This window comes from Streptopelia decaocto (genome assembly GCF_964273445.1).
Source record: "Streptopelia decaocto genome assembly, chromosome: 1".
Taxonomy (NCBI): Eukaryota; Metazoa; Chordata; class Aves; order Columbiformes; family Columbidae; genus Streptopelia; species Streptopelia decaocto.
In genome coordinates, this window is record NC_138663.1 from 65,005,175 (window position 1) to 65,032,707 (window position 27,533).

General features: G+C 40.1%; 1 protein-coding gene across 20 annotated transcripts in view; it reads right to left on the minus strand.

The window, feature by feature from the left end:
* The window catches only part of CACNA1C (calcium voltage-gated channel subunit alpha1 C), a 490,018-nt gene that overhangs the window by 182,714 nt on the left and 279,771 nt on the right, over positions 1-27,533 (minus strand). For all 20 annotated transcript variants that reach the window (XM_082047656.1, XM_082047663.1, XM_082047666.1 and 17 more), the window contains exons 4-5: positions 24,516-24,655; positions 15,542-15,681 (exon numbers count right to left, since the gene is read on the minus strand). In XM_082047656.1, the coding sequence (XP_081903782.1) occupies positions 15,542-15,681; positions 24,516-24,655 (280 nt within the window). The remainder of the gene's footprint in view (positions 1-15,541; positions 15,682-24,515; positions 24,656-27,533) is intronic.

Here is a 27,533-nt window from a genome sequence, read left to right on the forward strand (position 1 = left end):
GCCTCAAAATATTAGTGGTATATTGGCAGATAAAGCAAAATCTGTGGGTGTAGTGCAGCATTCTTGGGGCTGCAAATGTCATTTCAAGAATAATAGAGAAGGTCTTGGAACAGGAAGGAAAGACACGTCACAGGAGAGAAAACTAGTTGAATTAAAAAGAAAGAAAAACTAGGAAAGACACTTTTCAAGCTGAACAGTGAACAGTGACTATTTTTGAGTAAGTAATGCTATTTAAACATATATGAACATACAATTCAAATCCGCTTGCTGGTATGAATAGAAAAATAAAGTTTTGGCATCTGGTCCCAATGTTCTCATTCCTCTATTTTCAAACCACGTTTTCATTGAGTTTTCAAACTGAAGCAGACACACACAAAAGGAGCTTCATATAAATGGGCTTGTGTATGGCAATGCAATTGTTTTATATTTGTCAAGTCTTGCAATACCACCCATACCTCATCCTTTGAGGTGAGAAAGGAACAGCAGAACAAAACCAAAAGCCGCAACAAACCTCAGCACTTCCTTCTGGATCATTTTCTCTTAGGAAGAAATTAATCTTCAGTATCCTTTGCTCATCAGAGTCACCCAGCTAAGACAAACAATGCAGCTGGCCCTCAGCGTGGTAGCCACACAGCCCCAGCTTTTGGGTGAATGAGGAGGATGGTTGGATAAGTGTACAGGCTGCCTTAGGCTCTTTGCCTCTCTGCTGGAAGAAACCTCTACTGCCACTCATAGAAGTGACCTCTGACCTCCTGGGGGGGCTTTAACCTTTTTTAATAGCTTTTTGTTGAAAGAATGTAAGTGTTCATTTTCTCAGAAGGCTGTTTGCTGATCAGAAGATCTTGCACATTTTTCCAGTCCCAATACATTAGGTAGCTCCTACAAGCTCATCTTTATTCTCCAGCTATTTGATCCTAATTCAATTCAGCTGAGATCCTGGCAAGATCTACACACTTTCAATGTAAAAAAAAAAAAAAAAAAAGCAATTGTGTCCCTCCTATCCAGCTACCTGTGTATAGTGAAGGTGCATGGAGAGAAAAGCAACAATTCTGTACTGAAAATTGCATATTACAGAAAAAAAAGACTATTTTGATCAAAATCAGAAATGAAGTTCAGTAAATTAACTTCGAGGCCATTTTGAGCAAGGAGCACAGTGCTCTGTAATGTAGTCTTATGCTGATAGAGGTGTTGGTAACAAGGTCAGGTATTCATGGCCAGACAAGGATTCCTAAAGAAGGGCTGAAAGTTAGGCAGGTAAAGGGCATGCAGGAGCCCTGGCAGTTCTCAGGCCAACAAGGATCAGCTGTCACCTTTTCTCATGAAATAGCTTTGATTTTCTGCTGGCAAGGCACTCACGGACTCTCTGAGAAAACCACTCCTGGGTTCATTGCGAAGTTTTGTTTTTACTTAATTAATGTGAAAGATCACAAATAAGGAGAACTTTTATTTGCCTTCACACTGCACAGCTATGCAAAACCAAAGGCAGTCTGGCCAGAAGCTTACACCAGTTCTCAGTGAAATGATCCATTACACTTACACTTTTAAAATTTCTTCTTGCTCAAGCACAGCTGTGACAGAGAACAGTCTTTCCAGCTCCAGTACAGAAGCAAAATTTGATCTAGTCCTGTGCCACTGGATTCAGTTAGAAAACTTGTAGAGGAATGTGTCAAAATGCTCTACTGCTGTTTCTCTGGTCAAGTGAGTATAAAAACAGAATCACAGAAAGTTAGGGATTGGAAGCAACCTCAAAAGATCACCTAGTCCAATCCCCCTGCTGGAGCAGGAACACCTAGATGAGGCCACACAGGAATGTGTCCAGGCAGGTTTTGAATGTCTCCAGAGAAGGAGACTCCACAACCCCCCTGGGCAGCCTGTTCCAGTGTTCTGTTACCCTCACTGAGAAGAAGTTTCTTCTAATATTTAAGTGGAACCTCTTGTATTCCAGTTTGAACCCATTACCCCTTGTCCTACCATTGGTCATCACTGAGAAGAGCCTGGCTCCATCCTCCTGACACTCACCCTTTATATATTTTTAAACATTAATAAGGTCACCCCTCAGTCTCCTCTTCTCCAAGCTAAAGAGACCCAGCTCCCTCAGCCTTTCCTCATAAGGGAGACCCCCAAACCAATAGTTAAGAAACCTTTGAACTGAGATAATGATGAAAGAGCTTTGTTTCAGAATGTCAAACGCTTTTTATGTACAGCTCTGAGGAATGACTACACAGACTACTGTGTCCTAAAGATGTAGTTTTTGAAACAAGGAACTGTGGACATCTGTAACTGCTAAAGCATCACAGTAACAGAAATGGGCTCAGAGCACTTGGGTCTCAGTTCTGAGTGCACCAGCATTTAAGTGGAGGGCTAATGACTGTTGGGTCACAAATGACTTTGTGAAGTTGCCAAAATCTCAGGGTCATGAATAGCGTTATTTTTAACTGTTTTTTCTCGTAGTTCCCTAGGTAAATGGACATTAGCCCCTTATATTCATCTCTAAATAATCCTTTCTGTCTTGTAAGCAATAGAGTCTTTTAGTTGTCTGAGCTCCTCCTGATGTTCTTTCTAACTTATCACTCATGAACAGGTTTAGAAAAGGTAAAAGCTAGCAAGGTAATGAATGCTACCAGGGATCCTGCAAATGTAAAAGTGCATCCATGGATGATAATAGTACAGTCTTGTAGCACTTTGAGAAAAATATATTGATGACAAAGACAGTTTTTGCAGGTTAAATGCTCCAAGTCTAACACAACTGGCATACCATGAACTACACTAAGTTTTACCTTCTCATGACAGAAAAAGTACAACAAAATGCTGGATTGACTCTAAAACTCACTCTGTAGATGTGCAGCATCGTATGTGACAAACACAGGCTGTATAGCCCTGGCAAAGAAAACTCACTCCACATCTTGACTTTGGATAGTGCTTAATGGGAATAGTGGGGACTAAGCTCTGGAGAGACATAGCACAATATTTTCAAAATCACTGTTGTACATGGTTTTCAGGAGTATTTTGATAACCTAAAAATAGAAAGTTACCTGGCCAGGTAATGAACAAATTTATGCAAACCACACAATATATGATCACTGATATGTTACTGTCTTGATGCGCACGTGGGATTTGTTTTCTCTGTTTAAACTACTAAAAACACTGTTAATAAAAACACACGGTACAATGCCAAAATCCTTGAAAAGACATGACCAGACATATGTGAATAATTTTGCCTCTTAGTTTTAAGTAGAAAGTTTGGATTTAGGGACTCATCTATTCAGTGGTTAATCAGTCCCATCTCAGAATATCTAAAACTCCAGCTTTTTTTTCTTTTCCACACTAGTAAGACTGTTGCTTTTGATTTTTTTAATAAATCTGATTAGACTTAAAACTCTGCTTGCAGGCATTAGATAATGAAATAGCTTTGGGGGAAGAAAATGCCTCACTAGGTATGCTCCAATATGTTTGGACATAAAAATTAATGGTTGCAGTTTTTGCAAAGACGTATGTGTCAGTCAAAATAACCGTTCTTTATTGATATTTACTGTCTTTATAACTGGCACAATTCAAAAGATTTTTGTACAGACTGTGTATATATTATTGGAATGTACTGGAACAAAACATTTATTTATTTTGAATTTCTTTTTACATTTAATACGCTGTCAAGGGCTCATAAGGCTCTCCTGCTGCAAACTGAACAGCTTAAATTCTTTACAGGTACAGAAATCTACAAATAAAAGCCTGAGGGGAATTTGGCCCCTTCCAAAGTAAAGCTTTTAAGTGAAATAGTGAGCTCAACACTGGAATGCGAAAAACAAAAGATGGACTAAAGCTTGAGTTTAAATTTTCACCTATGTTGTGAGGGCAATGGTGAGACTCAACCCGAAATTCTTTCACTGGGCACTGTTTATAATGAACAGCAGAACTGCTAGATTTAAAACAGGCCTTTGTAAAGCTTGTGTGTATGGATACATGGACATATTGGTTTCATTTGTGACAGAGACATCAAACATGATTAAAAGAAATGTTATCTTTTGGTATCTTCCAATACATATTAAAAACACCATACAGCAACAACCTATGACAAAAAGTCAATTGCACAAATGTGCTGAACAACAAGGAACAGCAGTTATTGCAGAAAAAAAATAAATCACTAAACCCAACAGCCAATGCAAAACAAAACAGAAATGTCAGCCAGGCTGCTAGTTTAATGTGTCAAGTAATACAAAGAAAACAAAACAACCTGTTACACCTCTAATATAAATGACATTTGATATGTCCCAGTTCTCATATCAGGTGTGTACTGCAACCTTCAAAAATGAGAGCTCTCTGCAAGAATGGCATCTCACTGAAAGATGAGACACTTGAAGAAAATTTAGAGACGAAGTTTTGCGATCTGATGAATTTAATTTCTATAGCTCTTTCCACTCCTAAGGAAAAGAAAATTTAGTAAGTTTATGGAAAAAGTGACAAAACCAGATTTTTAATAATTTCTTCTTTCTTTTATTCCATGAGTTACTTTCTGTCAAAAATGCTTGTGATGTAAAAACGTTGAACAGCTTTAGCAGATTCTTTGCAGAGGGCTAGCAGATGTTTTCTGATTTGTGACTGATATGGTAGAACAAACCAGGAGGAGACAATATAAGGCTGAAAAAATAAGAGGCATAGCTATTCAGACGACTCAGAAAAAACAGTTGGAACAAAGGGCAAAACACATATGGGATAGGTTATTGTTACATGTGTTGAACAGGAATTGGATTTGCTTCTGGAAAAAAGGGAGATTATGAGAAATGTCTGATCTCCTTTCCTTTTCCATGGAAGAAGGAAAACTTTGATAAAATATTAAGAGACCAAGCAAGTTAGGTGGGCTGTCGTTTGCCTCTGGTCCATGCTTCCTTGTGATCAGAACAAGTTATGTGTTCCGTCAGTGAACAGCTTAAGCATAGGAAAGTTTATTAGTTGTTCATACCAGGAAATATTTCCATGTTCTCAACTAGCACTGTAATATCAAGCAGACATAACTCAGAAAGCAGTAGCTCTTTTTGGAGAAGCTGGATTAAAGAGAAGAGGGAAGGTCTCCAAGAGATTTATGTAGCCATTGAAATTTTAAAATAAATTTCCTCAGATTTGCCTCCTCTCAATTCAGTGTGCTTTGGCTTTTTTTCTTCCTATAGCACTTGCACAAGATGCAGAATTATTACAAATTCAGAACATCAAAAAAAACAACAAATTGGAGACTATACAGGAGACTTAAAATACATTCCCTCATTGAGAGAACAGACTGGTCCAACACTCTGTGCTTTGCTAATATTTTCATAATGCTTTGTGAAAATCACAACAATGAGCACAGGCACCTACCAATGCTCTTGGAAGGCCAGGACAAGTAGAATCAATTCAAATGATGCTAGAGTCAGAGGGCATCCATGTACCACCTTGTGTTCTGAGCAAAACATGCTTTTATGAACTCTCTTGTGTCCCACCTCCAAGACAAATGCTACCCAGCATGTGTTTGTCACCTCTTCAAGAGAGGATGAGAGAGATTCAGACATGTTAAAAAGTCCACACGGTTCAGCAGCAAATTAATAGAGGTACATTCACTTTAGAGAAAGTGAACAAAGCACTTCAAGTCATTCCTTACAAGATCTTAAATTAATAAACAATGTAAAATGTAGCCAGTTGGAATCAAAGTATGAAATGATATTTGATGTAAGTTTGGGATGATATCAGATGCAGTAGAAAGGTCATGTGGGAGAGAATGTAAGAATAAAACAGAGGAGATCATATCCTCAACTGTTTTGATCTGGAACAGCAGTATCTTCCCATGCTCATCACAGAGACAGCAACAAGCAACAACTACAAGTGAGCAACCAGGAACCCAACACACTCCTGCTGATACCAGTTAGTGACAATCTGTGTATATGCCTCTGCTCCTTTATGGTCCAGACAAAAGCATATCTAAACAACAATGTACACTGTTCATAGGAGAGTACAGATGGCATTCTTAGATTTTCAGATGCTTTAGGACAAACATCTTGACAGCAGGGGCTCTCTCTCAGAGCCATGCCCTACAACATTCTGAATGAAAGCTCTGAGCATTACTTGAAGAATGAAAAAAAAGTGCTAAAGTCTGATCCATCCAGAGCACTTCTGAACATCCTCTTAGTAAGCCAAGTTAGGATTGTTTCAATGTCCCCACATCTGCACTTTTATGTCAGTGTGGGCTTTATTTTCTTCATTTGGAAGGGAATGCCTACACCCTAATGTGGTCCCACATTATGGTATTGGGATTTTTTTTGTTTTGTTCTGTCGTGAAAACACGTTGAATAATCATGCCAGCATGCACAGTAACTGGTAGGATAAAGGCTGACACAGTTACTGAGTACATTTGTAGTTAGTGCTATTTTTAAAAGAGCTACATGGCCAAGATCAAGTAATAAATATTTCTGTGTTTTCATTGGCATTCCTTAAATATGAGAGAAATCTTTATTATAACAAGAAATCCATGCTTCTGTGAGTAATCTTTTTTTACTACGACAAACCCCTTTTTGCTATACCAAGTTAGCCTTTTCTGCTATAAATTTCATCATTCTGCAGGTTGTACCACTCGAAGAAACATGCTTTAGATCCGGATTGTCTAAGTCATAGGAATGATCTTTACCTATGAGAGATGTTATGCTGGAGTCAAATTATTTCCATTAGTAACAATGACCTAAGTAAATAAAGGACCTGCAAGCATGTGTAGCATTTTAAGCTAACTATGAAGAAATAAGCTTAATGAGGACATTTGGTTCAGACTGTTCGCCCCTTTTTTCTCCACTCCCTTCCCATTTGTAATGAAAACAAAATAAATTGGCCAGCTGAGATTAAAAACAGCCAGGCAATGACATGGGAAAGGTGGTGCAACTTGTCCTTGCCTGGTGCTGTATGTGCTGGAGAGATGGCACAAATGGTTGAGAATTCTTGTTCGAGAATGAAGGAAAACTCAAGAAATCTTTTTGAAAGCATGTTTCCTGCAGCTTTTAGAGCCCAAGAGAAAAGGAAAACTGGACTTGACAGAAGCTGACAATATTAAATGCAACAACAGCAAAGTTTAATGCAGAGTTAAGATTCGGAAGCCAAATTTTGCCCAAATCTATTTGCAGCTATTCCCACTGTTGTCAATGACCTTCATCACATAGGTTTGGTGACAGCAAATTGCCAAGTATATTGTCTCCTCCAGCTTACTCTACTCTTTTATACCTACACACAAACCTTATACACTTCGTAAGCTTTGATCAGGTCACTTCTCATACCTCCTCCCATTGAAGGCAAGACAGAATTCTCCAGTGGTGTGCTGTTCATACCATAACTTCACATACATCAGGAGGGTAAATTTAAGCCCTTAGCTCCACTAGTGACAGTGTATAAACATGATCCAAGTACAAAACAGATGACTGTCAACTATACTTTGCCAGAAACACACACATTTTGAAAAAAAAAAAAAAAAGTCTTCCTGACTGCCAGATACTATTTGCTTAAAACTTAAGACTTAATTTGTGCTATTCAACATACAGAAAGAGGCAATGGCTCACATTTCTTTGTCATATTCCAAAAAGGCATGGTTATCAAAAGAGATGTAATTCTGGATTTCTTGAATTCTCAATCACATTATTTCTTTAGCTATATAAAGTGGTGTTAATTTTCCTGGGCTGTGCAGAAAACAATGAGAAAATATAGTTGAAAAATTTGAATGTGCACTAAAAAACCCACCCCATATAAATCTCAAATGCAAGCCAAATAATGGCATTTGGTGTGTTTATTTCGACAGCTGAGAAATGGAATAATTGCAATAGATTGAGCTGTATTGTCTCAGTGGCTGGGAAGGGCATCACAAGCCCAAGCAGAATGGCAGTAACAGGCCAGAGAGCCAGGTGCTGAGGATGGAATAAGGTGAATGTCACCACTGCACACTGAAATATAGAAAGCACTGACAACACGTAGAGTTGCTCTAGGTCTCACTCTCACCCTCCAGTAAAGTGGTTTAGCACATCCAAATTGACATGGTGCTGCAAATGAGAACAGTGAATCTCCCCTGGGAGAGAGCATTTGAAGGTAGTTTAAAATCACCATTTCATTCTCCTTCCTTTATATAGTACAGGCAGAATGTAAGGTTTCAGAAGCAGTGTGCTGCCTGCAGAAGGAACTGGGCTCTCTGCATGGTGCTTGATATTTATTTACTGGCCTAGCCTTCTCCACACACTGGGTAGAGAGTGGCTATGAGGATGCTTCAATTACGCCTGAGTTCAGTTTGGCCTCTAGAAAAACTCAGCTTACAAGGATTACACAAGAGAGAAAATGTTATGTCTATTCCCCCTTGGTTAGGTACACTACCTCCATGTCAGGTGTAGCTCAGGACCAAGCCTGCAGCATAGTACCAGTTTCTAGTTCACAGCACTAAGAGGTCTTCTGATAGCCAACAGGCATCAAACCCCCATTTTTTACAAATCATTCAAGAGCAAATTCAGTGTCCTGGAATCAGACTGAGCCAATCCTCTATCTCATGTTTAACATTAGGAGGATTACCATGGAGGGTCTGACATGTCCCTACTGTCATAAGCTCTGTAAGTAACTCTATATTTTTCTATACAAGTCCCCTTATATATCTGTTTCAGTGGGAGATATCTCTGAATTATGAGATCATAAAGACAGAATTCTTCTATGATTTGAAATTAGATTAGATCATATTCCTTTAAAAAGGGGAGGACAAAAAGTAATATTGCCAATCTTAGAGTTAGGAACAATCTCCATTGGAAAATGTAGACCATAGCCTAAACACACTGTAAGCATTTGAAAGCCTCTTTCTCTTACTTCTCAAAAAAACTGACCATAATTTGGTACTCACAATGTACTTAGGCAGTGTACCACACAGACTAAACCTAGACAGAAGAAAATCCAGTACTATCACCCTTGGGATTTCCTTGCTTCACTCACCTGCAACAGTATGGCAAGTTAACAACACACATGGCTGGATGACTTTGCCAGTTCAGCATCTCTCAATTGGGCAAAACTTTCCTCATGCACTACACTCTTCTCATAGAGCCCTCAGGGACTTTTTTGCTTCTCATCTTCATTGTTCTATGTGGTAAATATGGCATCATATATACACACCTGAATGGCTCAGATCTATCAGGACATTACAAGTAAAGATAGGATGCTTTCCTGCATACTTCAAAGTTCAAAGAAAAATCTAATTAATGCCAAAGAGTTTGGAATAAAGAAGGAAGAAGACTGTGGTAATGAGAAAACACTGCACTGAATATAGGGTAGAGAACACTGCTAGGACTGAGAAAGCATTGTAAATTTTAATAGAGAAGAGTATTTCAGGCTAAATGAGGACTAGTAATGAAACAGACCAAAACCTAAAAATGTTTAAATTTTTCATTCACTTTGTCCAAAGGTACCAAATTTTCATATTAACTCAGAGCAATCACGGACTTCTACAGTAACATCATTCAAAAAAAATTGTTGCTCTAGTTAGTTATTTAAATACATGTAAAGATAGTCATCTCTAGGCATTCATGCATGAAAATTGTGGTCTTATTTTATTTTAACTAAAAAAATATACTCAGCCATTTACACACTGTTGTTTCCCTGACAGAAAGACATTGCACTGTCATGAGGAGGCTCTGACTTGGGTTCTTTGCTCATACCCTGTGTTTCCCAGTTATGTGATTGTTGCATTTTCAGTAGACCATGTAAGTACTTGTGCTAGACACCTACCTATACTGAGTAACTCTTCTGCTAGGAGACTCTAGTGAAGCTTGAACATATCAAAGGCTTAGCTTTTTGTGGTTCTTTAAAACAAAACAAAACAAGCAAACAAACAAACAAACAAACCCCAAAACCAAACAAAAAAAAAAAACCAAAACCAAACAAAAACAAAAACAAACAAAAACCAAACAAACAAGTTTAGCTTAGGCAATGATATCACAGTCTTTTGCCCACAGAAACCTGTGTGGTCAGCAGAGGATCTCATTGAAAATACAAGTATGGGCCATGACATCTATGCAAATTATATGGATTTCAAGTTAATCAGAAAAGCTTATAAATTAAGTTTGGCAAATATCAGATAGGCAATAACTAGTGGCCACAATGTAGTTACATGAAGATGAAGTACAACATTAAAAGGATGAACAGAATATATGAAGTGGTATGAGCAGCACAAATAAAGGTGATAGAAATGAAATTTAATAAACTAAATGGGCATGAACTTGCATGCATAGGAGTAACTGGTTGCCTTTTCCAATATTCAGGGCTGATTTTCTTTTTTAATTGGATTATGCTTCTTTGGTACTGAACTGGATGTTTCTTTTTGCCCTCCTTAAGCACAAAATGTTGAAAACAAGTTTCAAAATGTTTAATAATGTAAAATGGAGATAGAAGACTAATCAACACAAAAGGGCTGACTTGATTCTGTCCCTAGGAAGCTTTGCAATGCTTTACTCCTGTCAAACAAGATACTAGGTGACAGTTTCCAAGACACTAAAGTGATTAAGTTTTGGTATACATGCTGATTTTGCACTTGTCTACTTATGTCTGTCAAGGGAATCATTTCCCTTCTTTCTCATTTCTGAAACAAATATATTGATCTTAATGCTACATTAAGATGGGTGTTTTAATGCACATGTGAAGTTTTAGGGGTTTGTTTTTTTTTTTTTACAAGGAGAATGCTTTGAAACACCAGCAGTAAAGTTATTTCAGAAACTGAAATAAAGTATGTTCTACAAGAAATAGGTTAGTATGCCAGTAACAGAATAGCTGAACACTGAAGTCTGGCCCATGTATCAATGGCATACAGTGCTTATGTTTAATTTGCAAAAGCGACTTATCACTACGACCTAAGTAGTCTGTGTGCATTTGAAAATATTCACCATTAATTTACAAATTAATACCAGGCTAAACAGACTGGGAGTGGCTCATTTTTCCTGAACCAGTATGACTTCAAAAAGAGTTAGAAATAATAGTAATAATAACAACAATAAAAATGGTTTGCTTAATTATCCCTTTTAAAATTTACTTTGTTCACAAAGCAAGTGCTCCAAAAAAGTTTTCAAGAAAGAAACTCAAACTACTTTTTTTTTTAACCCCCTCTAAAAATACCAACCAAACAAATCACAAACACATACAACACAAAAACAAACCCAACAAAAAAAAGCACAGCCAAACCCACACAACAACCATCCTTCCCTCCTCCCCCCCAAAAAAACCCAAACAAACAAACAAAAAAAACCAGACACCCAACCAAAAAACCAAAACAACAAAACCCACCAATCAATCCCTATTGCACTGCTTGGAAATGTATAAATACATAACACCAATTTTTGAAGGTTTAATTGCAACCCAAATACATTAAGTACCTTTGAAGGTTGCTTCCATGATGCTACAATTGTTTTGTGACATGGGTAAAAAATGTCTGTCTCACCATTTAAACAAAATTTCTATCTCCTTCCTTATGACAAGTGGTCTTGTGAATGTCCATATAACCACAAAGAATCTGTTCTCTTAAATAATATGAAATATTTATCTGCCCATGACAGTCACCCAGATATAATTTTCAGGATTTGTTGGTTTCATGACCTCAAACCCTTTTGACTTTAGGAGGCAATAAAGTAATTTTGGGCCTGGGACATTTCAGTCCTAACAAAGATTGTCAAAGGTACCTTTGCTTGTCTGCCTATGGGTGCACCAACTTTACTTGCAGATGAACCACTTCCTGCACTGAACAGTCCTTGAGTTCTTCACTAGACAGATGAGATGTTTTCTAGCAAGGGACAGACAAATCCCAGGAACTAAGCATGGATGGGATGTCATGGTTGAGACAGACAAATGACATAGACCAAGTACATCCTTAACATCTCCGGATACTCCTTTACTCCCACCTTTCTCATGGGTAGGCCTTCATATCTTCAAGGCTAATTTCTGTTCCCATGCCCTCCGTCAGGGAATCCACGGACCCACTGTAGTCCCCCACAATGGGACTAAGAGGAAAGGGATTCTCAGCTCTGAGGCCAATGCCCTCGGTCTATCTGAAGCTTTCAGATAGTCATATTGACCCAGGTGTCTAGCACCAGCAGCCATTATTAGCCAATTAGAATTCTGAAAGTGTTAAACCTTGAACTTTTGCTTTAGTCTCTCCATCTGCAAAATGCAGACACTAGTAATTTACTTTAGAGGGCAATTCATATGTTTTTCCCCTACTTCTAATCATACTTATATGGAAACTCTCTATATTCTGAAACAGGTCTTTAAATGCTCAAAACTGAATACAAAATATGTGCCTCTTAAATTGGATTATTTTCTGTAGATTGAGCCAGAGTGAAAGAAATCCACACAAACTCCTTTTGACTCAGAAAAAAATTATTCCATGCTGCAAGCCAAACTCTCCACCTCAGACAACCTATTTCCCAACCCCAGTCCCGGTTAGTTTAAGATTTGCATGCAAAAATTCACCACATGCTTCATAAATTTAGTTTATAGGAATCATTGCACTTTATACTGTTTTGGTTTTTTTGTTTTGTTTTGTTGTTGTTGCGTTGTTTTTTTGTTGGTGTTTGTTTTTCCAAATAGTGGTTGTTAGATCTGGACCTCAAGCCAAGCAGCAGATGTTGAGCCTCCCAAGCAGAAGGCAGCTGCCAATAACCTGGAGGATTCCCTCTTAATAATGAGATGCTGCTTCCATACACTTACAGATTCTGTTGAGAAGAAATTGCAGTGAATATTACATACATGTAATTTTGGGACAAATCTGTGTGGGTCATCTCCTCACAGTGGAAAAGTCTACTACATTTTGGAAGGGGAAGGAAGCAAAAGGCATTTTTTTATGCATGGCAACACAGCAAGTACAATGTTGGTAGCTCACGCACTGTTTATAATGTCCCAGGGACAGAACTTGAACAAGACCCAGAGATTTGACTTCTAAATCTCTGCACTAACTTATTATGTAATAATGTAATCCTGTAATGTACTATTTATGGTTGGCTTAGGCAATCTTATCTAAAGGGCCTCATGAGAAAAGTTACGCTCTAATACATATGGATGTAATAGTATCTATCTAGGCCAATCAACAGGCATTTGTACAACACAAAAATGCACAGTGAAGACTGAGGTTGTATTAGCTGCAGACCTCGGTAGGCCTTCTAAAAGCCACATCAGCCCCAAAGACGCCTGGTTCAATAAATATGTCCTTAGAACCATAAAGACTAATGGAGGATGTCTGTCAGGTCAAGTTGATGGTTTGCCTGCTTCACAGTGGATGGGCATTTCATTGTCTAGACCAAATATTTGCTAGTACACACCAGGATCCCTGGATCTGTTCTGGTGCAAATTAATTACTTTTATTCATGAGAAAACCCACACAAGTGCTATTAGATAGTCTACGCTGGGATCAGAAATGCATAGGGATATGAACTGTGTCAGATTTTGTTCCCACAGCTTCCTCTAGTTCTCCAAGAGCACTAATCAAGAGACTTGAACAGTAGTAACAAATATTTTGCCTTGGGAAACACACGTTGTTCTCCAGAACAGTGAGAACTATAAGCACAGTTAAGCTCAGCTTATGCCAGTACAACTCTTGGGACACGTCCCAGCTTAAGTTGTATCTCACCAAGAAGGCTCCAGTTCATAAATGTTTAAATTCAAGTACCTTCCCCTTGCCATACATTGGGCACACAACTAGAAAGTGCCAGAAGAAGTTTTGGATCAGAGAAGGACTAGGGAAAAACAACAAAACTTTAATTTACAGCCAGTAATTAAATGAGTGCCAGTGCAGACCGAAGACTTTGTGAGACAAATGTGGCCACTGTGTTCTGCGTGGACTGAAGGTACTGCATGGTACACATGTCTGTATGAAACCATCCCCTGCAGTAATACCTAACAGAGGTGGCAAGAATAGTGGATGCTAGTTTTGTATCAGAGGAGAAGATCCATAGTTGCCTAACAGACAGCATTTACTTTTCTATATTTTCTACTCACCCACTGATGCCCAAAGTAACCCCAAGTCAGGCACAAGCTGAAGGCTAGCAGACAGGTTATCAAGCATGGCTTTTTGTGAACCCAAATAATAGCGTTGTCAGTTGCCTAATATTTCTTGCTTTTATCAGTGTTTTAGCTCCTCCAACAGACATTCTCGTCTTCCATTTAAAAAGTTTCTACTCCTTTATGAAAGAAAAGCCTGCAAACATGGCTCTAATATAACCCAGGGGGTCAGAAAACAGGCCAAAAAATAAAGAACCTCACTTCCCTCCTCCCTCCCTCTCCAAATAAATAAGTAATAATTTTGAAGCTGATCTCACAAAGCTTATGGTAACTTGGCTCAAGGTTTTTGAATGACTAAGGTTAGAAATACTTTTAGGTGTCAAACTAGCAAGCTCCCCAAGTAAAAATAAGTAAAGCTCTCTCCACATCTATTCTGGAGAATCACAGAATCACAGAATCGACTGGGTTGGAAAAGACCTCAGAGATCATCGAGTCCAACCCTTGGTCCAACTCTAGTCCGTTTATTAGATCATGGCACTAAGTGCCATGTCCAATCTCAGTTTAAAAACCTCCAGGGACGGCGAGTCCACCACCTCCCTGGGCAGGCCATTCCAATGCCTGACCACTCTCTCTGTAAAGAATTTCTTTCTAATATCCAGCCTAAATTTCCCCTGGCAGAGTTTAAGCCCATGCCCCCTTGTCCTATTGCTAACTGCCTGGGAGAAGAGACCAATCCCCAGAAGTTTAACTCCTTTCCGGCTGACTACATCTCTCATTGCTATAAGCATGGAAAGTAATGACAACTTTCAGCTGACCCCTTTTCGAAAAGGCCAGTGGGTCCCAGCTGTGACAAAATCTCAAGCCAAATGATATAACATTCCCATACTGTGATGTCCATATTCCACCTCCACAATAGAATTACCAGACTTACAGTTACTCATACCTTCTTTTTAAACAAGAAAATGGATGTTAGACTATCAAAAGCTGCTTGAGGACTTTCTCAGAGGCATTACAAATAATTTAAGTAAATAAGACTAACAGAGAACACGACTGTGTCATTGCCCTATGTCCTGTTGGTTCTAAATTGTTCCCAGCGCTCTTGATCAGAACATCACATGCAAAGAAGAAAATTCAATTTTAATGAAAAAGCTCCTTTCCTTCTGAAATCAACATAAATGACCATACAGCATTTCTCTCAAGGTCAAGTGTTTTTAATACCAACAATGCACTGTGACTTCACAAATATTTAAAGGATCTTTTGCTTGAAATAATAAAAATCTTGGATCTCCCACTTTCTTTGTTTACAAAGGTTGCACAATCAGATAGACATACTGTGAAAGTTCCGCTCCCCTTTAGCTCTGGTTTGATCATCCTTTGATTAATATCATGTTTATAATGAATACACATTAATTTGAAAAAAGGCCTCCCACACACACAAAAAATAATCTGCATCACTCTCCATCTTCAAAATTGTTACACAAATCACTTCTGCTCCATGCCACACAGCAGACATACATAAAATAAAAACAATCATGTTACTTACTAGGAACTCCAGACACCAGCCGTAATGGACGTAATACTCGGAAAGCCCGCAGTGCTTTAACATCGAATCCGGCACCTTTTCCTCCTATTGAATTCCCCCCATCTGCTTTGGTTGCTTGTTCTAAAATTGCACTAAAAAGCCTGCAAAAAGAAAGAGGAAACAATCTGTAGGCAGACAGCCAGGCTTGGGCTAAACAGGAACAGAGATCATCGTCATCATATCACCCAAACTATCTCACAAACCTGCGAAGGGTGTCACACATCTTGGTCGACATTGACATATGCTGGAGGAGAGGCAGACTCTTCCCATATGCAACAGCTTAATGGTGATGTCTATACCATTTGCAAAACACTTGTTTCTGGAGCAGACATAAACATGATGTGCTCCTCCTTCAGCCCAATGGCTCCTTGCAGCAGCTATAGGCTACTCACTGCGAGCAGCCTGCCTGATGGCACGTGGAGGTGTGTTCCCTGCCCTGTGTGCTGGGGCACGACGGGTGCCTCAAAAGGGCCACTTTAGCAATGTCTTGTGCCCATTTTAATGGGTCATCAACAGCAGAGCAACTGGGTGAGATTTCAAAGGCAGCCCCCAGGCTGTGCTTACCAGATGGTCTGGACATACCCAGCGGGAGTTGAGTGGAAAGGCTAGAAAGCATAAATTTTATGTTTTGCTCTTTCTGCTGCCAATATTTTGCCGTCTTTATTAACCAACAATTCAACTTGCAGGCAGAAAAAAACCACCATCCATAAATAATCCAGTCATTAATTGTCTATCATCTGTTTTACAAGAAGTTAAGATCCACCAAGGTCACTGCAGGTACAAAACTCAGGGATCCTTCAAGGTGCAAATTTTTCGATAAGGGTGTATGCTCAGATAGTGGGCTGGTGTACCCATTTGTAAATCTCCTGATGCATTGGCTAGGGGAAGTGCAAAACTGTAGGAGTCTTATTATTAGAATGTTTTATTATACCAATCTTAATGTTTTATCTTGCCTAGTAGGAGTAACTACTTTAAGGAGAAGATGTCTCACTCAGAACACATTTGAAAAGGCAGAGCAAGGCAGAAAAGACAATGTTCTTCTGTGAAAGAGCTGAAGGCTCACACTATGTGTTAATAAGAACTTGATTTAATAAATTAGCTTTCAGGAAGCAGCTTCCATTTTTCTGGTAAAACATTAGTACCTTTGAGGGAAGACAGATTCCTCATGAATTTAGTAATTACATTACTCTCAGCCTTGAAGTCGTCAGCTTGAAGCCAGCCAAATTCAGTACAGGTTAAAAGCTGTTCCGGTGTAAGTGGATGTTCGGTGGTCTGTAGAAAAAGCTTGCCTGTGACTGGCAGAGACCCATGGCCCACAGCATGCCATGAAGGTGCCAGAGACAACTTTAAAGTAGCCACCTGGGATATCAGAAACAGCCTAGTTGGAGCAGCCTAGATTCAGCACTGACTGATTTCTCTCTCAGATTTTGCAGTCTGCAGGGCTTCTGTTGGGATCTCATCTGTCTGTTCTGATGTATTCCACAGAGAACTCCCAAACTGCCTATCAAGCAGAAAGTGAGCTGCCTGATCTCTTTACCAGGAGCTCCAATGCCTGCAGTCTGCAGTTAAAACCTACTGATAGGGTCACAAACATAGGGAGCTTGCCCTGGATACAAAAAGAAGGATTCATTTACTGAAGTATCTAAGCCAACACATTTCCCCAGCACCAAATCCACACAAAAATATGGATTAGGGGAGTGCAAACGCAAAATTAGCTTCTGAAGCAACTTTTAAAAAATTTCATATGAAGAGTCTTACAAAACCTGTCGGCTGTGACTGAGGAACTCCTAACTGGATGTATTCAAAGCCTCAACTTCAAGCACTGCAGAAAGATTTAACAACTAGGTAACAAGCGTGGGAAAAACTGTGTGTGGGGAGGCTGGATGCTGAGCTTGTAGGTGTTGCAGACTGAGAAGCAGGATGCGGAGAAGACAAAACCATAGCCTATGAGAAGTACAGCACTGACTGCAGATATCACAGAGAGAGATAAACAAGGGCTGATGTAAAGAAACTGAATTATTGGAATGTATGTATTTCTTGAGCTGTGTACACAAATTATACAGTTGCAATTTTCTGCTGGTCTTCACAATAGAAACACTGTAGGTCAAATTTGGGCTAATGTATTTTCAGTAAGCTAGTGATTAAGCTCTAGAAACATGCCCTATTTCTTATTCAAACATTTCTATCTTCCTAGTCAACAGAATTCCCATACTGGATGACGACTGACATACCTATACAACAGTCCCAGTCTCCTGGGATCCTCTGGAGGAAAAATAATTCACTGCAAAAGGTTTCTTACGCTGTTTTTCAGTTCTCTTGCCATGTTGAAGACAAGAAACTCAAGGAACTCTGAGTTAGAAATCATCCAAAACTGTGGGTCCATTCTGCTGGTCCCCATTTTCACTGATCTCATGTTTTACCAAGCAGCATCTCTTGGCAGCTGGCACCAAGGGCATTTCTCCTGCCACTCATACAATGAGCAAACCACGGGCCCCTCTAGAATTCTGCATCCTGGGAAAAGCTATACCTGCCCTAAATTAATTCAGGATGAGCAGAAACTCTACCAGTAGGACAGCTCACTCCACTGGAGCAAGATCCTCCCTCCTCAGACTAATGCAACTCCACTGCAGGCCAGTTGACCACGTTGGTGTGCTCCAGCATTGACGTGCTAAACGTGCTGTCTTGAGGTACCCAGAGCCATCAGCGTTCTGTACTTCAGGAGCAATTTGCAGTAATTCCTACTGCTCCTCATTTAAAAACCTACATTTAAACTTTAATTGCATTACTCCTGCTAGTCCTGCTTTAACAAATTTACTCTGTGCTTAATATCTACCCTGTACTAATCCTTGTTTTACTAATGCAATATAACTTTTTATTTCTCTCATTTATTTCACTCTCTTTCTCCTTTTCTATTGGGGACTGTGCCCAATCTGGCCTACTGAATCTCTGCTCCACTCTTCAAACTGACAGTACATCATGCCGACCCTACTTCCTTGTCCCTATCACCTCCTGAGTTAGCGCATTGGCAGACATCTATGACTTGAAGGCTACAACTGCCTGTAAATTCTTATGTCCCAGAGGAGAGGGTGAAAAAGTGTTCCGTTCAGAAAGAGCACCAATGATAAGATGCAAAAGAAAGGTAAGACTTCTGACAGTTCATTTCATTACTCTCCATTAGGAAAAAACCCACAACCCATATACAGTTTGTAGTTTCTATAAGCTCTATAGACTATAGATGTTAAGATACTGACATAAAACATTAAGCCAGAGTCCTTCTACTCTATATTTACAAGGGAAAATCTGCTCTTTGATTTAAACCTCTGGTTTACAGAAGGTATGGTGGAGAGAGGTGCAGTCTTTCCTTCTCTTCTCAACAGGTGAATTAGCTGAAATGCATGCACCAAGCATTGTGTGAGAGAATATTACACTGACAGAGAAATCAAAGTATGGATAGTATGAAAATGCAAGAGGGATAATCTCCTGTGGCTGCTGAAAATCTCACATTTTTTCAGAAAATGAATACAGAAATCAATCTTATTTTCTTCTAGCTAACTACCTTCTGCCAGCCTAAATTCATGCTCCATTTTCATTTGCATATAGTGCTTTCCACTGATGAAGCACAGTTAACAGCATCTTGATTTCTGAGTTTCACTTATGACATGAGTACACCTAAACTAAAATCACCTGACAGACATGGACTATAAAGCAGAAAATGTATATCATGCTCATGCATGTATGGACACACTCCTCTTTTTAAATTTTTTTTACATTTATTTGTGAAGTATGAAGCAGCTTCACTGTTTTTCTTTTTTATATATTTCTGTTTCCCTTTTGATGTCTGAAATATCCAAAAGGTTTTCGCTTTGCTAGATGACCCCAACAGCAGCATGATAAGGCTGTAACCTGTTCTACAGCTCTCAATCTCTTCGTCTGTGGAGAGGACACACTGATTTTTTATAGCATTAAAAAAAGAACTTGTCAAGGGCCTCCAGAATATAAAGAAAAAAACAGAGGGCTTGGTATTTCTAAGGTCAAAAATCAGCAGAAAACATGGCTGAAAGAATCCTCATAGGTATACACAGTAAAATACAATTATTTTTTTTTCACAGTGTTTTACAGTTCACCTGTGATTTGTGATTGTGAAAGTGTTTGTGTCTGCCCTTTAGAAACTCCCCACAAGTCTTGAGAAAGACATGTACTGTGACTGCATTTTCCAGTCTGCTCTGAATTTCAGATCCTTTCCAAATACCTTCACCGCTTACCTTCCCAAGTAAGACTGCCTTTCAAATTAATTTTTTTTTTCTTTTTTCCTGGCAGAAGCTGTGGGTCCTTGGAGAATGACTGTGCTTGGCAGACAAACCACGGCACTGCCAGGAAAGACAGATATTCTTCTAGCACAACATTTTCAAGTTGGTCTTCTCTCAAGAGAGATTTCCTCTAACAGCCTAATATTAAAGGACATCACTGTTATATCTGAAAGTTTTAATGTTTTCTGAAAGAAGGACAGTAAAACTGAAGGAAGCAGAAAACAATTTGACTACCCATTAGCGTTTGTGGGTTGTGCCTCATTAGGCAGCTTAGGGGTGAGATCACTACTCTTAACTAATAATGTTCTTATCCACAGAGCCTCTGATTGATACCCCCCCATACACATTTTTCTTCAAAGCAGCATTTAATGGTGCTGCTATAGCAGGGTCATAGGCTATTTAAAGATAAGCTAGAGTCAAGCTTTAAAAGACTTAGCTGATGAATAAGCAGATCTCCCACACTGCAGGAATGATAAGCTGTTAAATGCCTACAGGTATAAAGTGCATCCCTTCTCCAGAAACCATAGCAGTTGTGTTCAGTGCTCCCCTCTGTTGCTGTGCATTCCTGTGGCCTTGTTAGAACCACTGACTGTAAAATCCCTCTGGATACCAGGGGATCTACCTTCAGAAGGCAGGGAAAATATAGAGTCACACAGTTATATGAATTTTTATAAAAACCGAGACTTCCCTCTAGAATTTATGCTTGGTCCTACACATATCCATTTTCCTCTTACTCCATTGACCTGTATGTTTTAACACAAAGGAAGACAGCTGTGCTGTATTATCTCTTCAAGATATAAGTGGCAAGCATGATACGCTACATGGATTTAGAGATAAACAAATTATCTAAACAACTTTTTTTTTCTCCTTTAACTTTTAACATTACTTGAAGAAGTACTTCCTACCTAACCTTTCTAATTTTTGTACCAAGGACAATCATCATTGGAAATGAAGATGATTCGTAAGGTAGAACAAGCACAAATGGGAATTACTACTTTTTTCTGGGGGGGTGGTGTGGTCTTGATGCTTCCAGTATGTGTCCCACACCATAATTTGCCCCACATACCAAATAAATCCCTCTGGCCAGTGCTGCAGCTATATCTAAACTACTCAGCTTTTTCCAATAGCTCCATCAACAGACAGAAAAAGGCACCAAAATGAAATGTTACCAGCACTTGCTTTCTTCCTCCTCTTTCTCTCTCTCTCAAATTTATTTTAAACCTTTTCCACGGGACTTCCGCCTTGACAAAATGTTCAAATCCGCTGAAATTTAAACATAATATAATTGAGGGGTTTCAGACAGCCCCTAGGAAAAGAAGATAGGGTAGAACAGGAACAGATGGTATCACCATATAAATTTTGCAGAGGGGTTGTAGAGAGAAAAAGCAGCACACCAGCCTAGGCTGTGGTACTGTAGAGTGCATTTAAACAGATAAACATCAAAGGAACCCATCTGGCCTTGAAGTGGAATCTGTCACTTGAGATTGTTACTATTTAACAGAGACCTTGGGGTCTTGGCCATGTTTATTATACTCATGTAATCCCTCCCCAGTTACATTTTTTGTTCCCCATCTAGCGACTGAGAGCTGCTGGAGGCAAGGATGGATAGACAAGCTGAGAGCCACAGCTTCTGTCATTGGCAAGGGAATTAATTTCAGGCTGAATACCATCTTGCTGATTAACTGTCCTAGTAGGAAAACTGAAAAGGACTGTAGTTAAATTAGACATAATGCGGCCCTCTGATTTCTGGAGCCCTGCTCTTTCATATTCCAATGGAAGAAGAGGTAATGTGTCCTCCCTTTAAAAAGTTTCTCTCTCATAAAAATGAAAAAGGAATAATTATAATATATTCACAGGACTTTTGTTCTCCAATTGTTCTTCAACTTATGCACTTCCCAAGCAAGTGAGATAGCTGAGGGCATTCAAATGCAGAACCAGCTACAGAATTGGGCATCAATGTCAGTGGAGGGGTTGGGGATTTTCCAATTACTAATTTCCTGTGGGATCCTCTGGCTGCCAGTAGGAATAAAGGAGAAAGACATCCGGGCACTGCTGTAAGGAGAAGCGTTATGCCCATATGGAGACAGAGAGGTCTTGGAACTAAGAAGAGGTTCCAGCTTATCCTCCCTTCTCCTTACTGGGAATTCTCATTCCACTCACTTTTCCCTGTCAGGCAGGTCTTGCTTGACCAGCCTGATCTTCTTCTATGACAAGGTGAGCTGCCTAGTGGATGAGGAAAAGGCTGTGGATGATGTGTACTTAGACTTCAGTAAAGACTTTAACATTGTTTCCCACAGCAGAAGCTGGAGAAGCTGGCAGCTGGTGGCCTGGATGTCTCTAGCCTTTGCTAGATAAAATACTGACTGGATGGCTGAGCCCAAAGAGTTCTGGTGAATGGGGCCAGATCCATTTGGAGGCCAGTCACAAGTGATGATCCCCACCGCTCAGTATTGGGGCCAGTTCTGTTTAATCTCTTTATCCATGATATGGATGAGGGGATCAAGCACACCCTCAGTAAGTCTGCAAACAACACCAAGTTGGGTGGGAGTGTTGATCTGCTGGAGGGCAGGAAGGCTCTACAGAGGGATCTGGACAGGCTACATCATTGGATTGAGGCCAATTGTATGAGGTTCAACAAGGCCAAGTGCTGGGTCCTGCACTTGGGTCACAACAACCCCAGGCAGCGCTACAGGCTCAGGGAAGAGTGGCTGGAAAGCTGCCTGGCAGAAAAGAACCTGGAGGTGTTGATTGACAGCCAGCTGAACATGAGCCAGCAGTGTGCCCAGGTGGCCAAAAAGGCCAACAGCATCTTGGGCTTGTATCAGGCATAGTGTGGCCAGCAGGACTAGGGAAGTGATCGTCCCATTGTACTTGGTGCTAGTGAGGCCCCACCTCAAATACTGTGTTCAGTTTGGGGCCCCTCACTACAAGAAAGACATTGAAGTGCTGGAGAGAGTTCAGAGAAGAGCGACAAGGCTGGTGAGGGGTCTGGAGCACAAGTCTGATGAGGAGCAGCTGAGGGAACTGGGGCTGTTTAGCCTGGAGAAAAGGAGGCTGAGGGGAGGCCTTATCGCTGTCTACAACTACCTGAAAGGAGGTTGTAGCATGGAGGGTGTTGGTCTATTCTCCCAAGTAGCCAGTGATAGGACAAGAAGAAATGGCCTCAAGTTGTGCCAGGGGAGGTTCAGATTGGATATTAGGAAAAAATTATTCACAGAAAGGGTTGTCAGGCATTGGAACAGGCTGCCCAGGGAAGTGGTGGAGTCACCATCCCTGGAGGTGTTTTAAAGATGTGCAGATGAGGCTCTTAGGCATATAGTTTAGTGCCAGAGTTATGGTAATGGTTGGACTCGATGATCTTGAGGGTCTCTTCCAACCAAAATGATTCTATGATTCTATGATGGAAAGTGGGAGAAACTGGGTAATACACAGCAGTTTGCTGACATTTTTTTGGGCCACCACAAAAAAAGTCAAGGAACCAGATGGACTTTGGTTTGGGGTAGAAATAAGGAGGGGTTTTTGATGTCAGAGTGTCCCTTTTAACATTTTCCCTAAGAGCTGACACATGCTTTCCTTGGTAAAGAGGTAAAAAGACTAAGTTTTTGTGGGCGATGAAACTCTTTAACAATGGAGTGGTGGGAGGATGGGACAAATTACTCAGGCAAAGAAATACTTATTCTCTTTGTCTTCAGGGATAGTTTATCCTTCACCTCTTCCCTTCAACAACCACAATTAAACTCCCTTGCTTATCTGTTACCCTTAGGTATAAAAAGCAGAAGGTGTTTTATTTTGCTTTTGCTCAAATAAATTAAATGTCAAGCTTGAAAAACACGGGGAGGAACAAGGGGATTAGAAAGGTTTCAGCTCAAAGTGGCAATTTGATTTACAATAGTAAAATTAGTATTTAAAAAGGTTAAAATATTACAAGTGTCAGAATCAAAAGTATTGAAATCACCAGCAGAACAACACAATTGAACTGAAGAACTAATTTTATTTGTAAGTGTGAAAACCTGGGATTTAATATTTTCATCCATCTTTGAGAATGAGAAAAATCAGTAAAAGTTCACAAGATAGCAGAATTTATTTATCATCTAACTCTAATCTTAACTAAAGGATCCTGCCTAGATATTTTTTAATGTGCATACAGATTTATAAAGGGATTTTCTTCCAGTTAAGTATTATCAGGCATTTGACTTTATCCAATAGCCTTGCACTGCTTCCTATTTTCATCCGTGTTCCCAAAGACCAGTTTAATTTCCATATCTTGCAAGCCACTAAAAGCCTTGGAAAAGACTAAGCAGCAAGGGACACCAGACAGAATATGTACATCAACTGACTGTCAGTCTTTAATACTTACCTCTAGGTAAATCATTGCTACACACTGAAATTAGATATCTGCAGAAAAGCAGTGACATAACCGTATGTTTAGGTTACACAATAAAATTTGTTAAAACACATGGAGTCTGTAGGGGGACTAACGCAGGAGGGACGAATGCTGGTTGCAGGAGGAACATGATAGTCAACAACCTCTAACATCACTCATAGGTAATGTACCCTCTTCATGCTCCCAAATGTTGCCAACATTCCCATGCGCACCTTGTATTCAAAGACAAAATGCAGGTACTCACCCTACTACCACAATTATAAAATCTAGTAAATTCCAGCCATTGCGGAGGTAAGCGTTGGGGTGAAAGAGAAGTCCATATGCTATTACTTTTAAAAATGCTTCCACTGTAAAAATTATGAGAAAGAGATATTCCACTCGTTCCTGGGGAAGACAAGAGAAAAAAGAGACAACGGTTAACGTGAGTGACAAACTGTGGATAAGGACATTTTCTTTTGTCACAGTCCACCCATGCAGCCTCCAACTCACTGACTTGCCACTTCGGTACATCTAACATGCATGGCTTGCCACAGGGCCCTTATCCTCAGGCTGGCATTGTCTGCAGCCAGTCTGACAGGACAGTGACAATAAATTTTGGTTGGGCTCTGAAATTTGCTGCCCTTGCCTTGGCAGGGACCAGCTGCTGCGTAGGCCTATGTGAAGAAGAGGATTAACACAGGCATGTCCTAACACTCAGCTCACTGTGGAGTACATTGCCAAATATTGTCAGCCATCAGACCTGTATCCAATCCTTTTCTACTTCTGGAGGAAGATGCAGAGAAATATAAATGGGCCCTCCCTAGAGTGATGTGTCTATGTCATGTGAATTGTGAGGTTGTCCTATGCGGGGACAGGAGTTAGACTTGATACTTGTGGGAGCCTTCCAACTCAGGACATTCTATGGCTCTATGTGTCAAACTATGCCTTCTTTGGGATTCCCTTTTCTGTTGCTGAGGAATAGGTAGGCTGAATATTGATGATAAACGATTTACAGATCAGGCTGACTAATACTGGAGGCTTTTAGTCACTCCGTCAGGAATGTACATGTCCTTGTGAAATGCAGGCTTCAATTAAGCACATCCAAACAAAGTCACTTCCAGTGACAGTACAGTCTGATTCAGGACAAGCAAGCAGGCTTTTGGAGTCAGTATACAGGCTCACTGTCTCTTGTCTCTGAGGTTTTTGGCCCCAGTGTCAAATAACAACAGCAGTATTGCAGAAATGGTAGGGACCTCCATCTGAGTAGGAGGGAAACTACAGCATTAGGTAATCACTACCGAAGTGCTGCATGGCAAGCTGAGTGTGAAAAAAATGTGTGCAAACTAGATGACAGCAAAAGGAGATTAGGTCCCTGCAAGGCTAAACTACAAAGTAAGCCATTAAAAGTTTAATATTAAGAAATAAAAATGTGAGATAATTATTAACTAAAACAGCGTAGGCATTCTTGGTCATATCTTACAGGGTACCCAGCAAGGCAATCAGGCAGGTCACTACTTCATTTTTCTTTTCAGCTCCACCTGCAAGTGCCCTGATCCTCTATTCAGCTGAATGCATGTATGATATTTTCATATGACAGAGCAATACAGAATGTGCAGGATTATAAAAAAATCATTCCATCATTTGACTCAGCTGCCCATTTGAACTTCTTCCATTCAGCTCCAGGTAATTAACAACAACTCAGTAGCAACCCATTGATCCAAAAAAAGCAATTTCCAGTTCATCTGCATGTTTACATTAACATTTTATTTTACATGACTGAGAAATTCCATCTGACAGTAGCAGGCACATGTTTGTGCTTTAAAATATTGCGGTTTTCCCTCAGACAATGCTTTCACAATGCTTGCAGTATTACTTTGCATTGTGTACTATGGGAATTACCTAAAAAAGAAAAAGTATAATTTTGTAGTTATCTGAACCAGTCATAATGCTTTTGAACATAACCACTACACAGAATTTGTCCATCATAATCCCAGACACAGACTGGTCATCACGCTAAGGATTTTACTCCCCTTGAATTCAGAAAAGGAAACAATGGTGTACAATACTAGCGACTATGTCCCCATCTCCACAGATAGCAAGCGCACTATTTATCTAGCACAGGAATTGGCACATAAATGCTAACAACCAGCAGTCCAGGCATGGGCTTGGCCGCAGAAAAACGCTCCATAATGGCTTCCACACTCCTAGAAGGGGGCTAACCTGGCAGCCATTCTCCCTCTACCGCTGCCGACAACTGAATGGGTACTAATTGATGCACAAATCAAACAGGCCCAAATGATCAAACTCTGTGCACACGTTTGTAAAGTAAGATAAGCTATCATGAAACCTCCTAAAAACAAACAAACAAACAATCACCAAGTACAAAAAACAACCACCAAACACAAAATGATTACGTGATGGGAAGTCTATGCAGAGTCTTTTTGATTGTCCTGCATCTTTCTGCTGCTACGTGCCTCTGCCAGAATGGTGCAAGGCCAGATGTCATCCCATGCAGATAGCTGTGGCAGCTCTACGTGGGAGGTGATGTTCTACCTCTGAAGACAAGGTAAAACCTGTGTAGAGGCTGGAGGAAGATGGAAATGTGCTCTGCAGGGGAAGAACCTACCCTGAACCAAGCATGGGAGTTGGGAGTGTTGTGCCTGGGATGGATGTGGCCTCACTAGGGATGAATGAACATATTTTAGGATTGAAACAAAGATTTCTCTTGCTGCAACCCAGCCCATTACTGAGTCTTGCTTCCTATTTCAGCCAAAGGCTTTCCAAAGTTGTAAGCAAGCTCTCTTTCCTTCCCACTAAAAGAGCCACAGTAGGTCCAAGACCACTCTCTCATTAAGACTATCTTTGAGGTTGCCCTGTGCACTGAATTAATCCGGCATCTCATTCTTTAAACAGAGACACGGGCTCATGGAAAAATGCTGTAGGCCCTAAAAAATAGACCTTCCCAAAAATGTCTCTTAATAGTTCACAAGTAAGACAGATACCAAGGGGATGTAGAGGAGCCTGCCCTCTTGCTTAATAAATCCAGGTTGGCAGACTGCAGAACAAGAGAAAAGGAAGGCCTAAAGCTAACCCCATGCACAGTAATTTAACAGCAAATGCTGTCCTTGACCTCCAGGCGCCCTGGGACAAATGCTGCTGCCAGCTCTGTGTCTGGCTCTGTGGTGCTTCTGTAGACACAGTGCTGTGCAGGCCTGCCTGGCCAGAAAAGCCATTCCACTCCATGAATTTCATTGAAATACCTGCAATAATACAATCAAAGTCC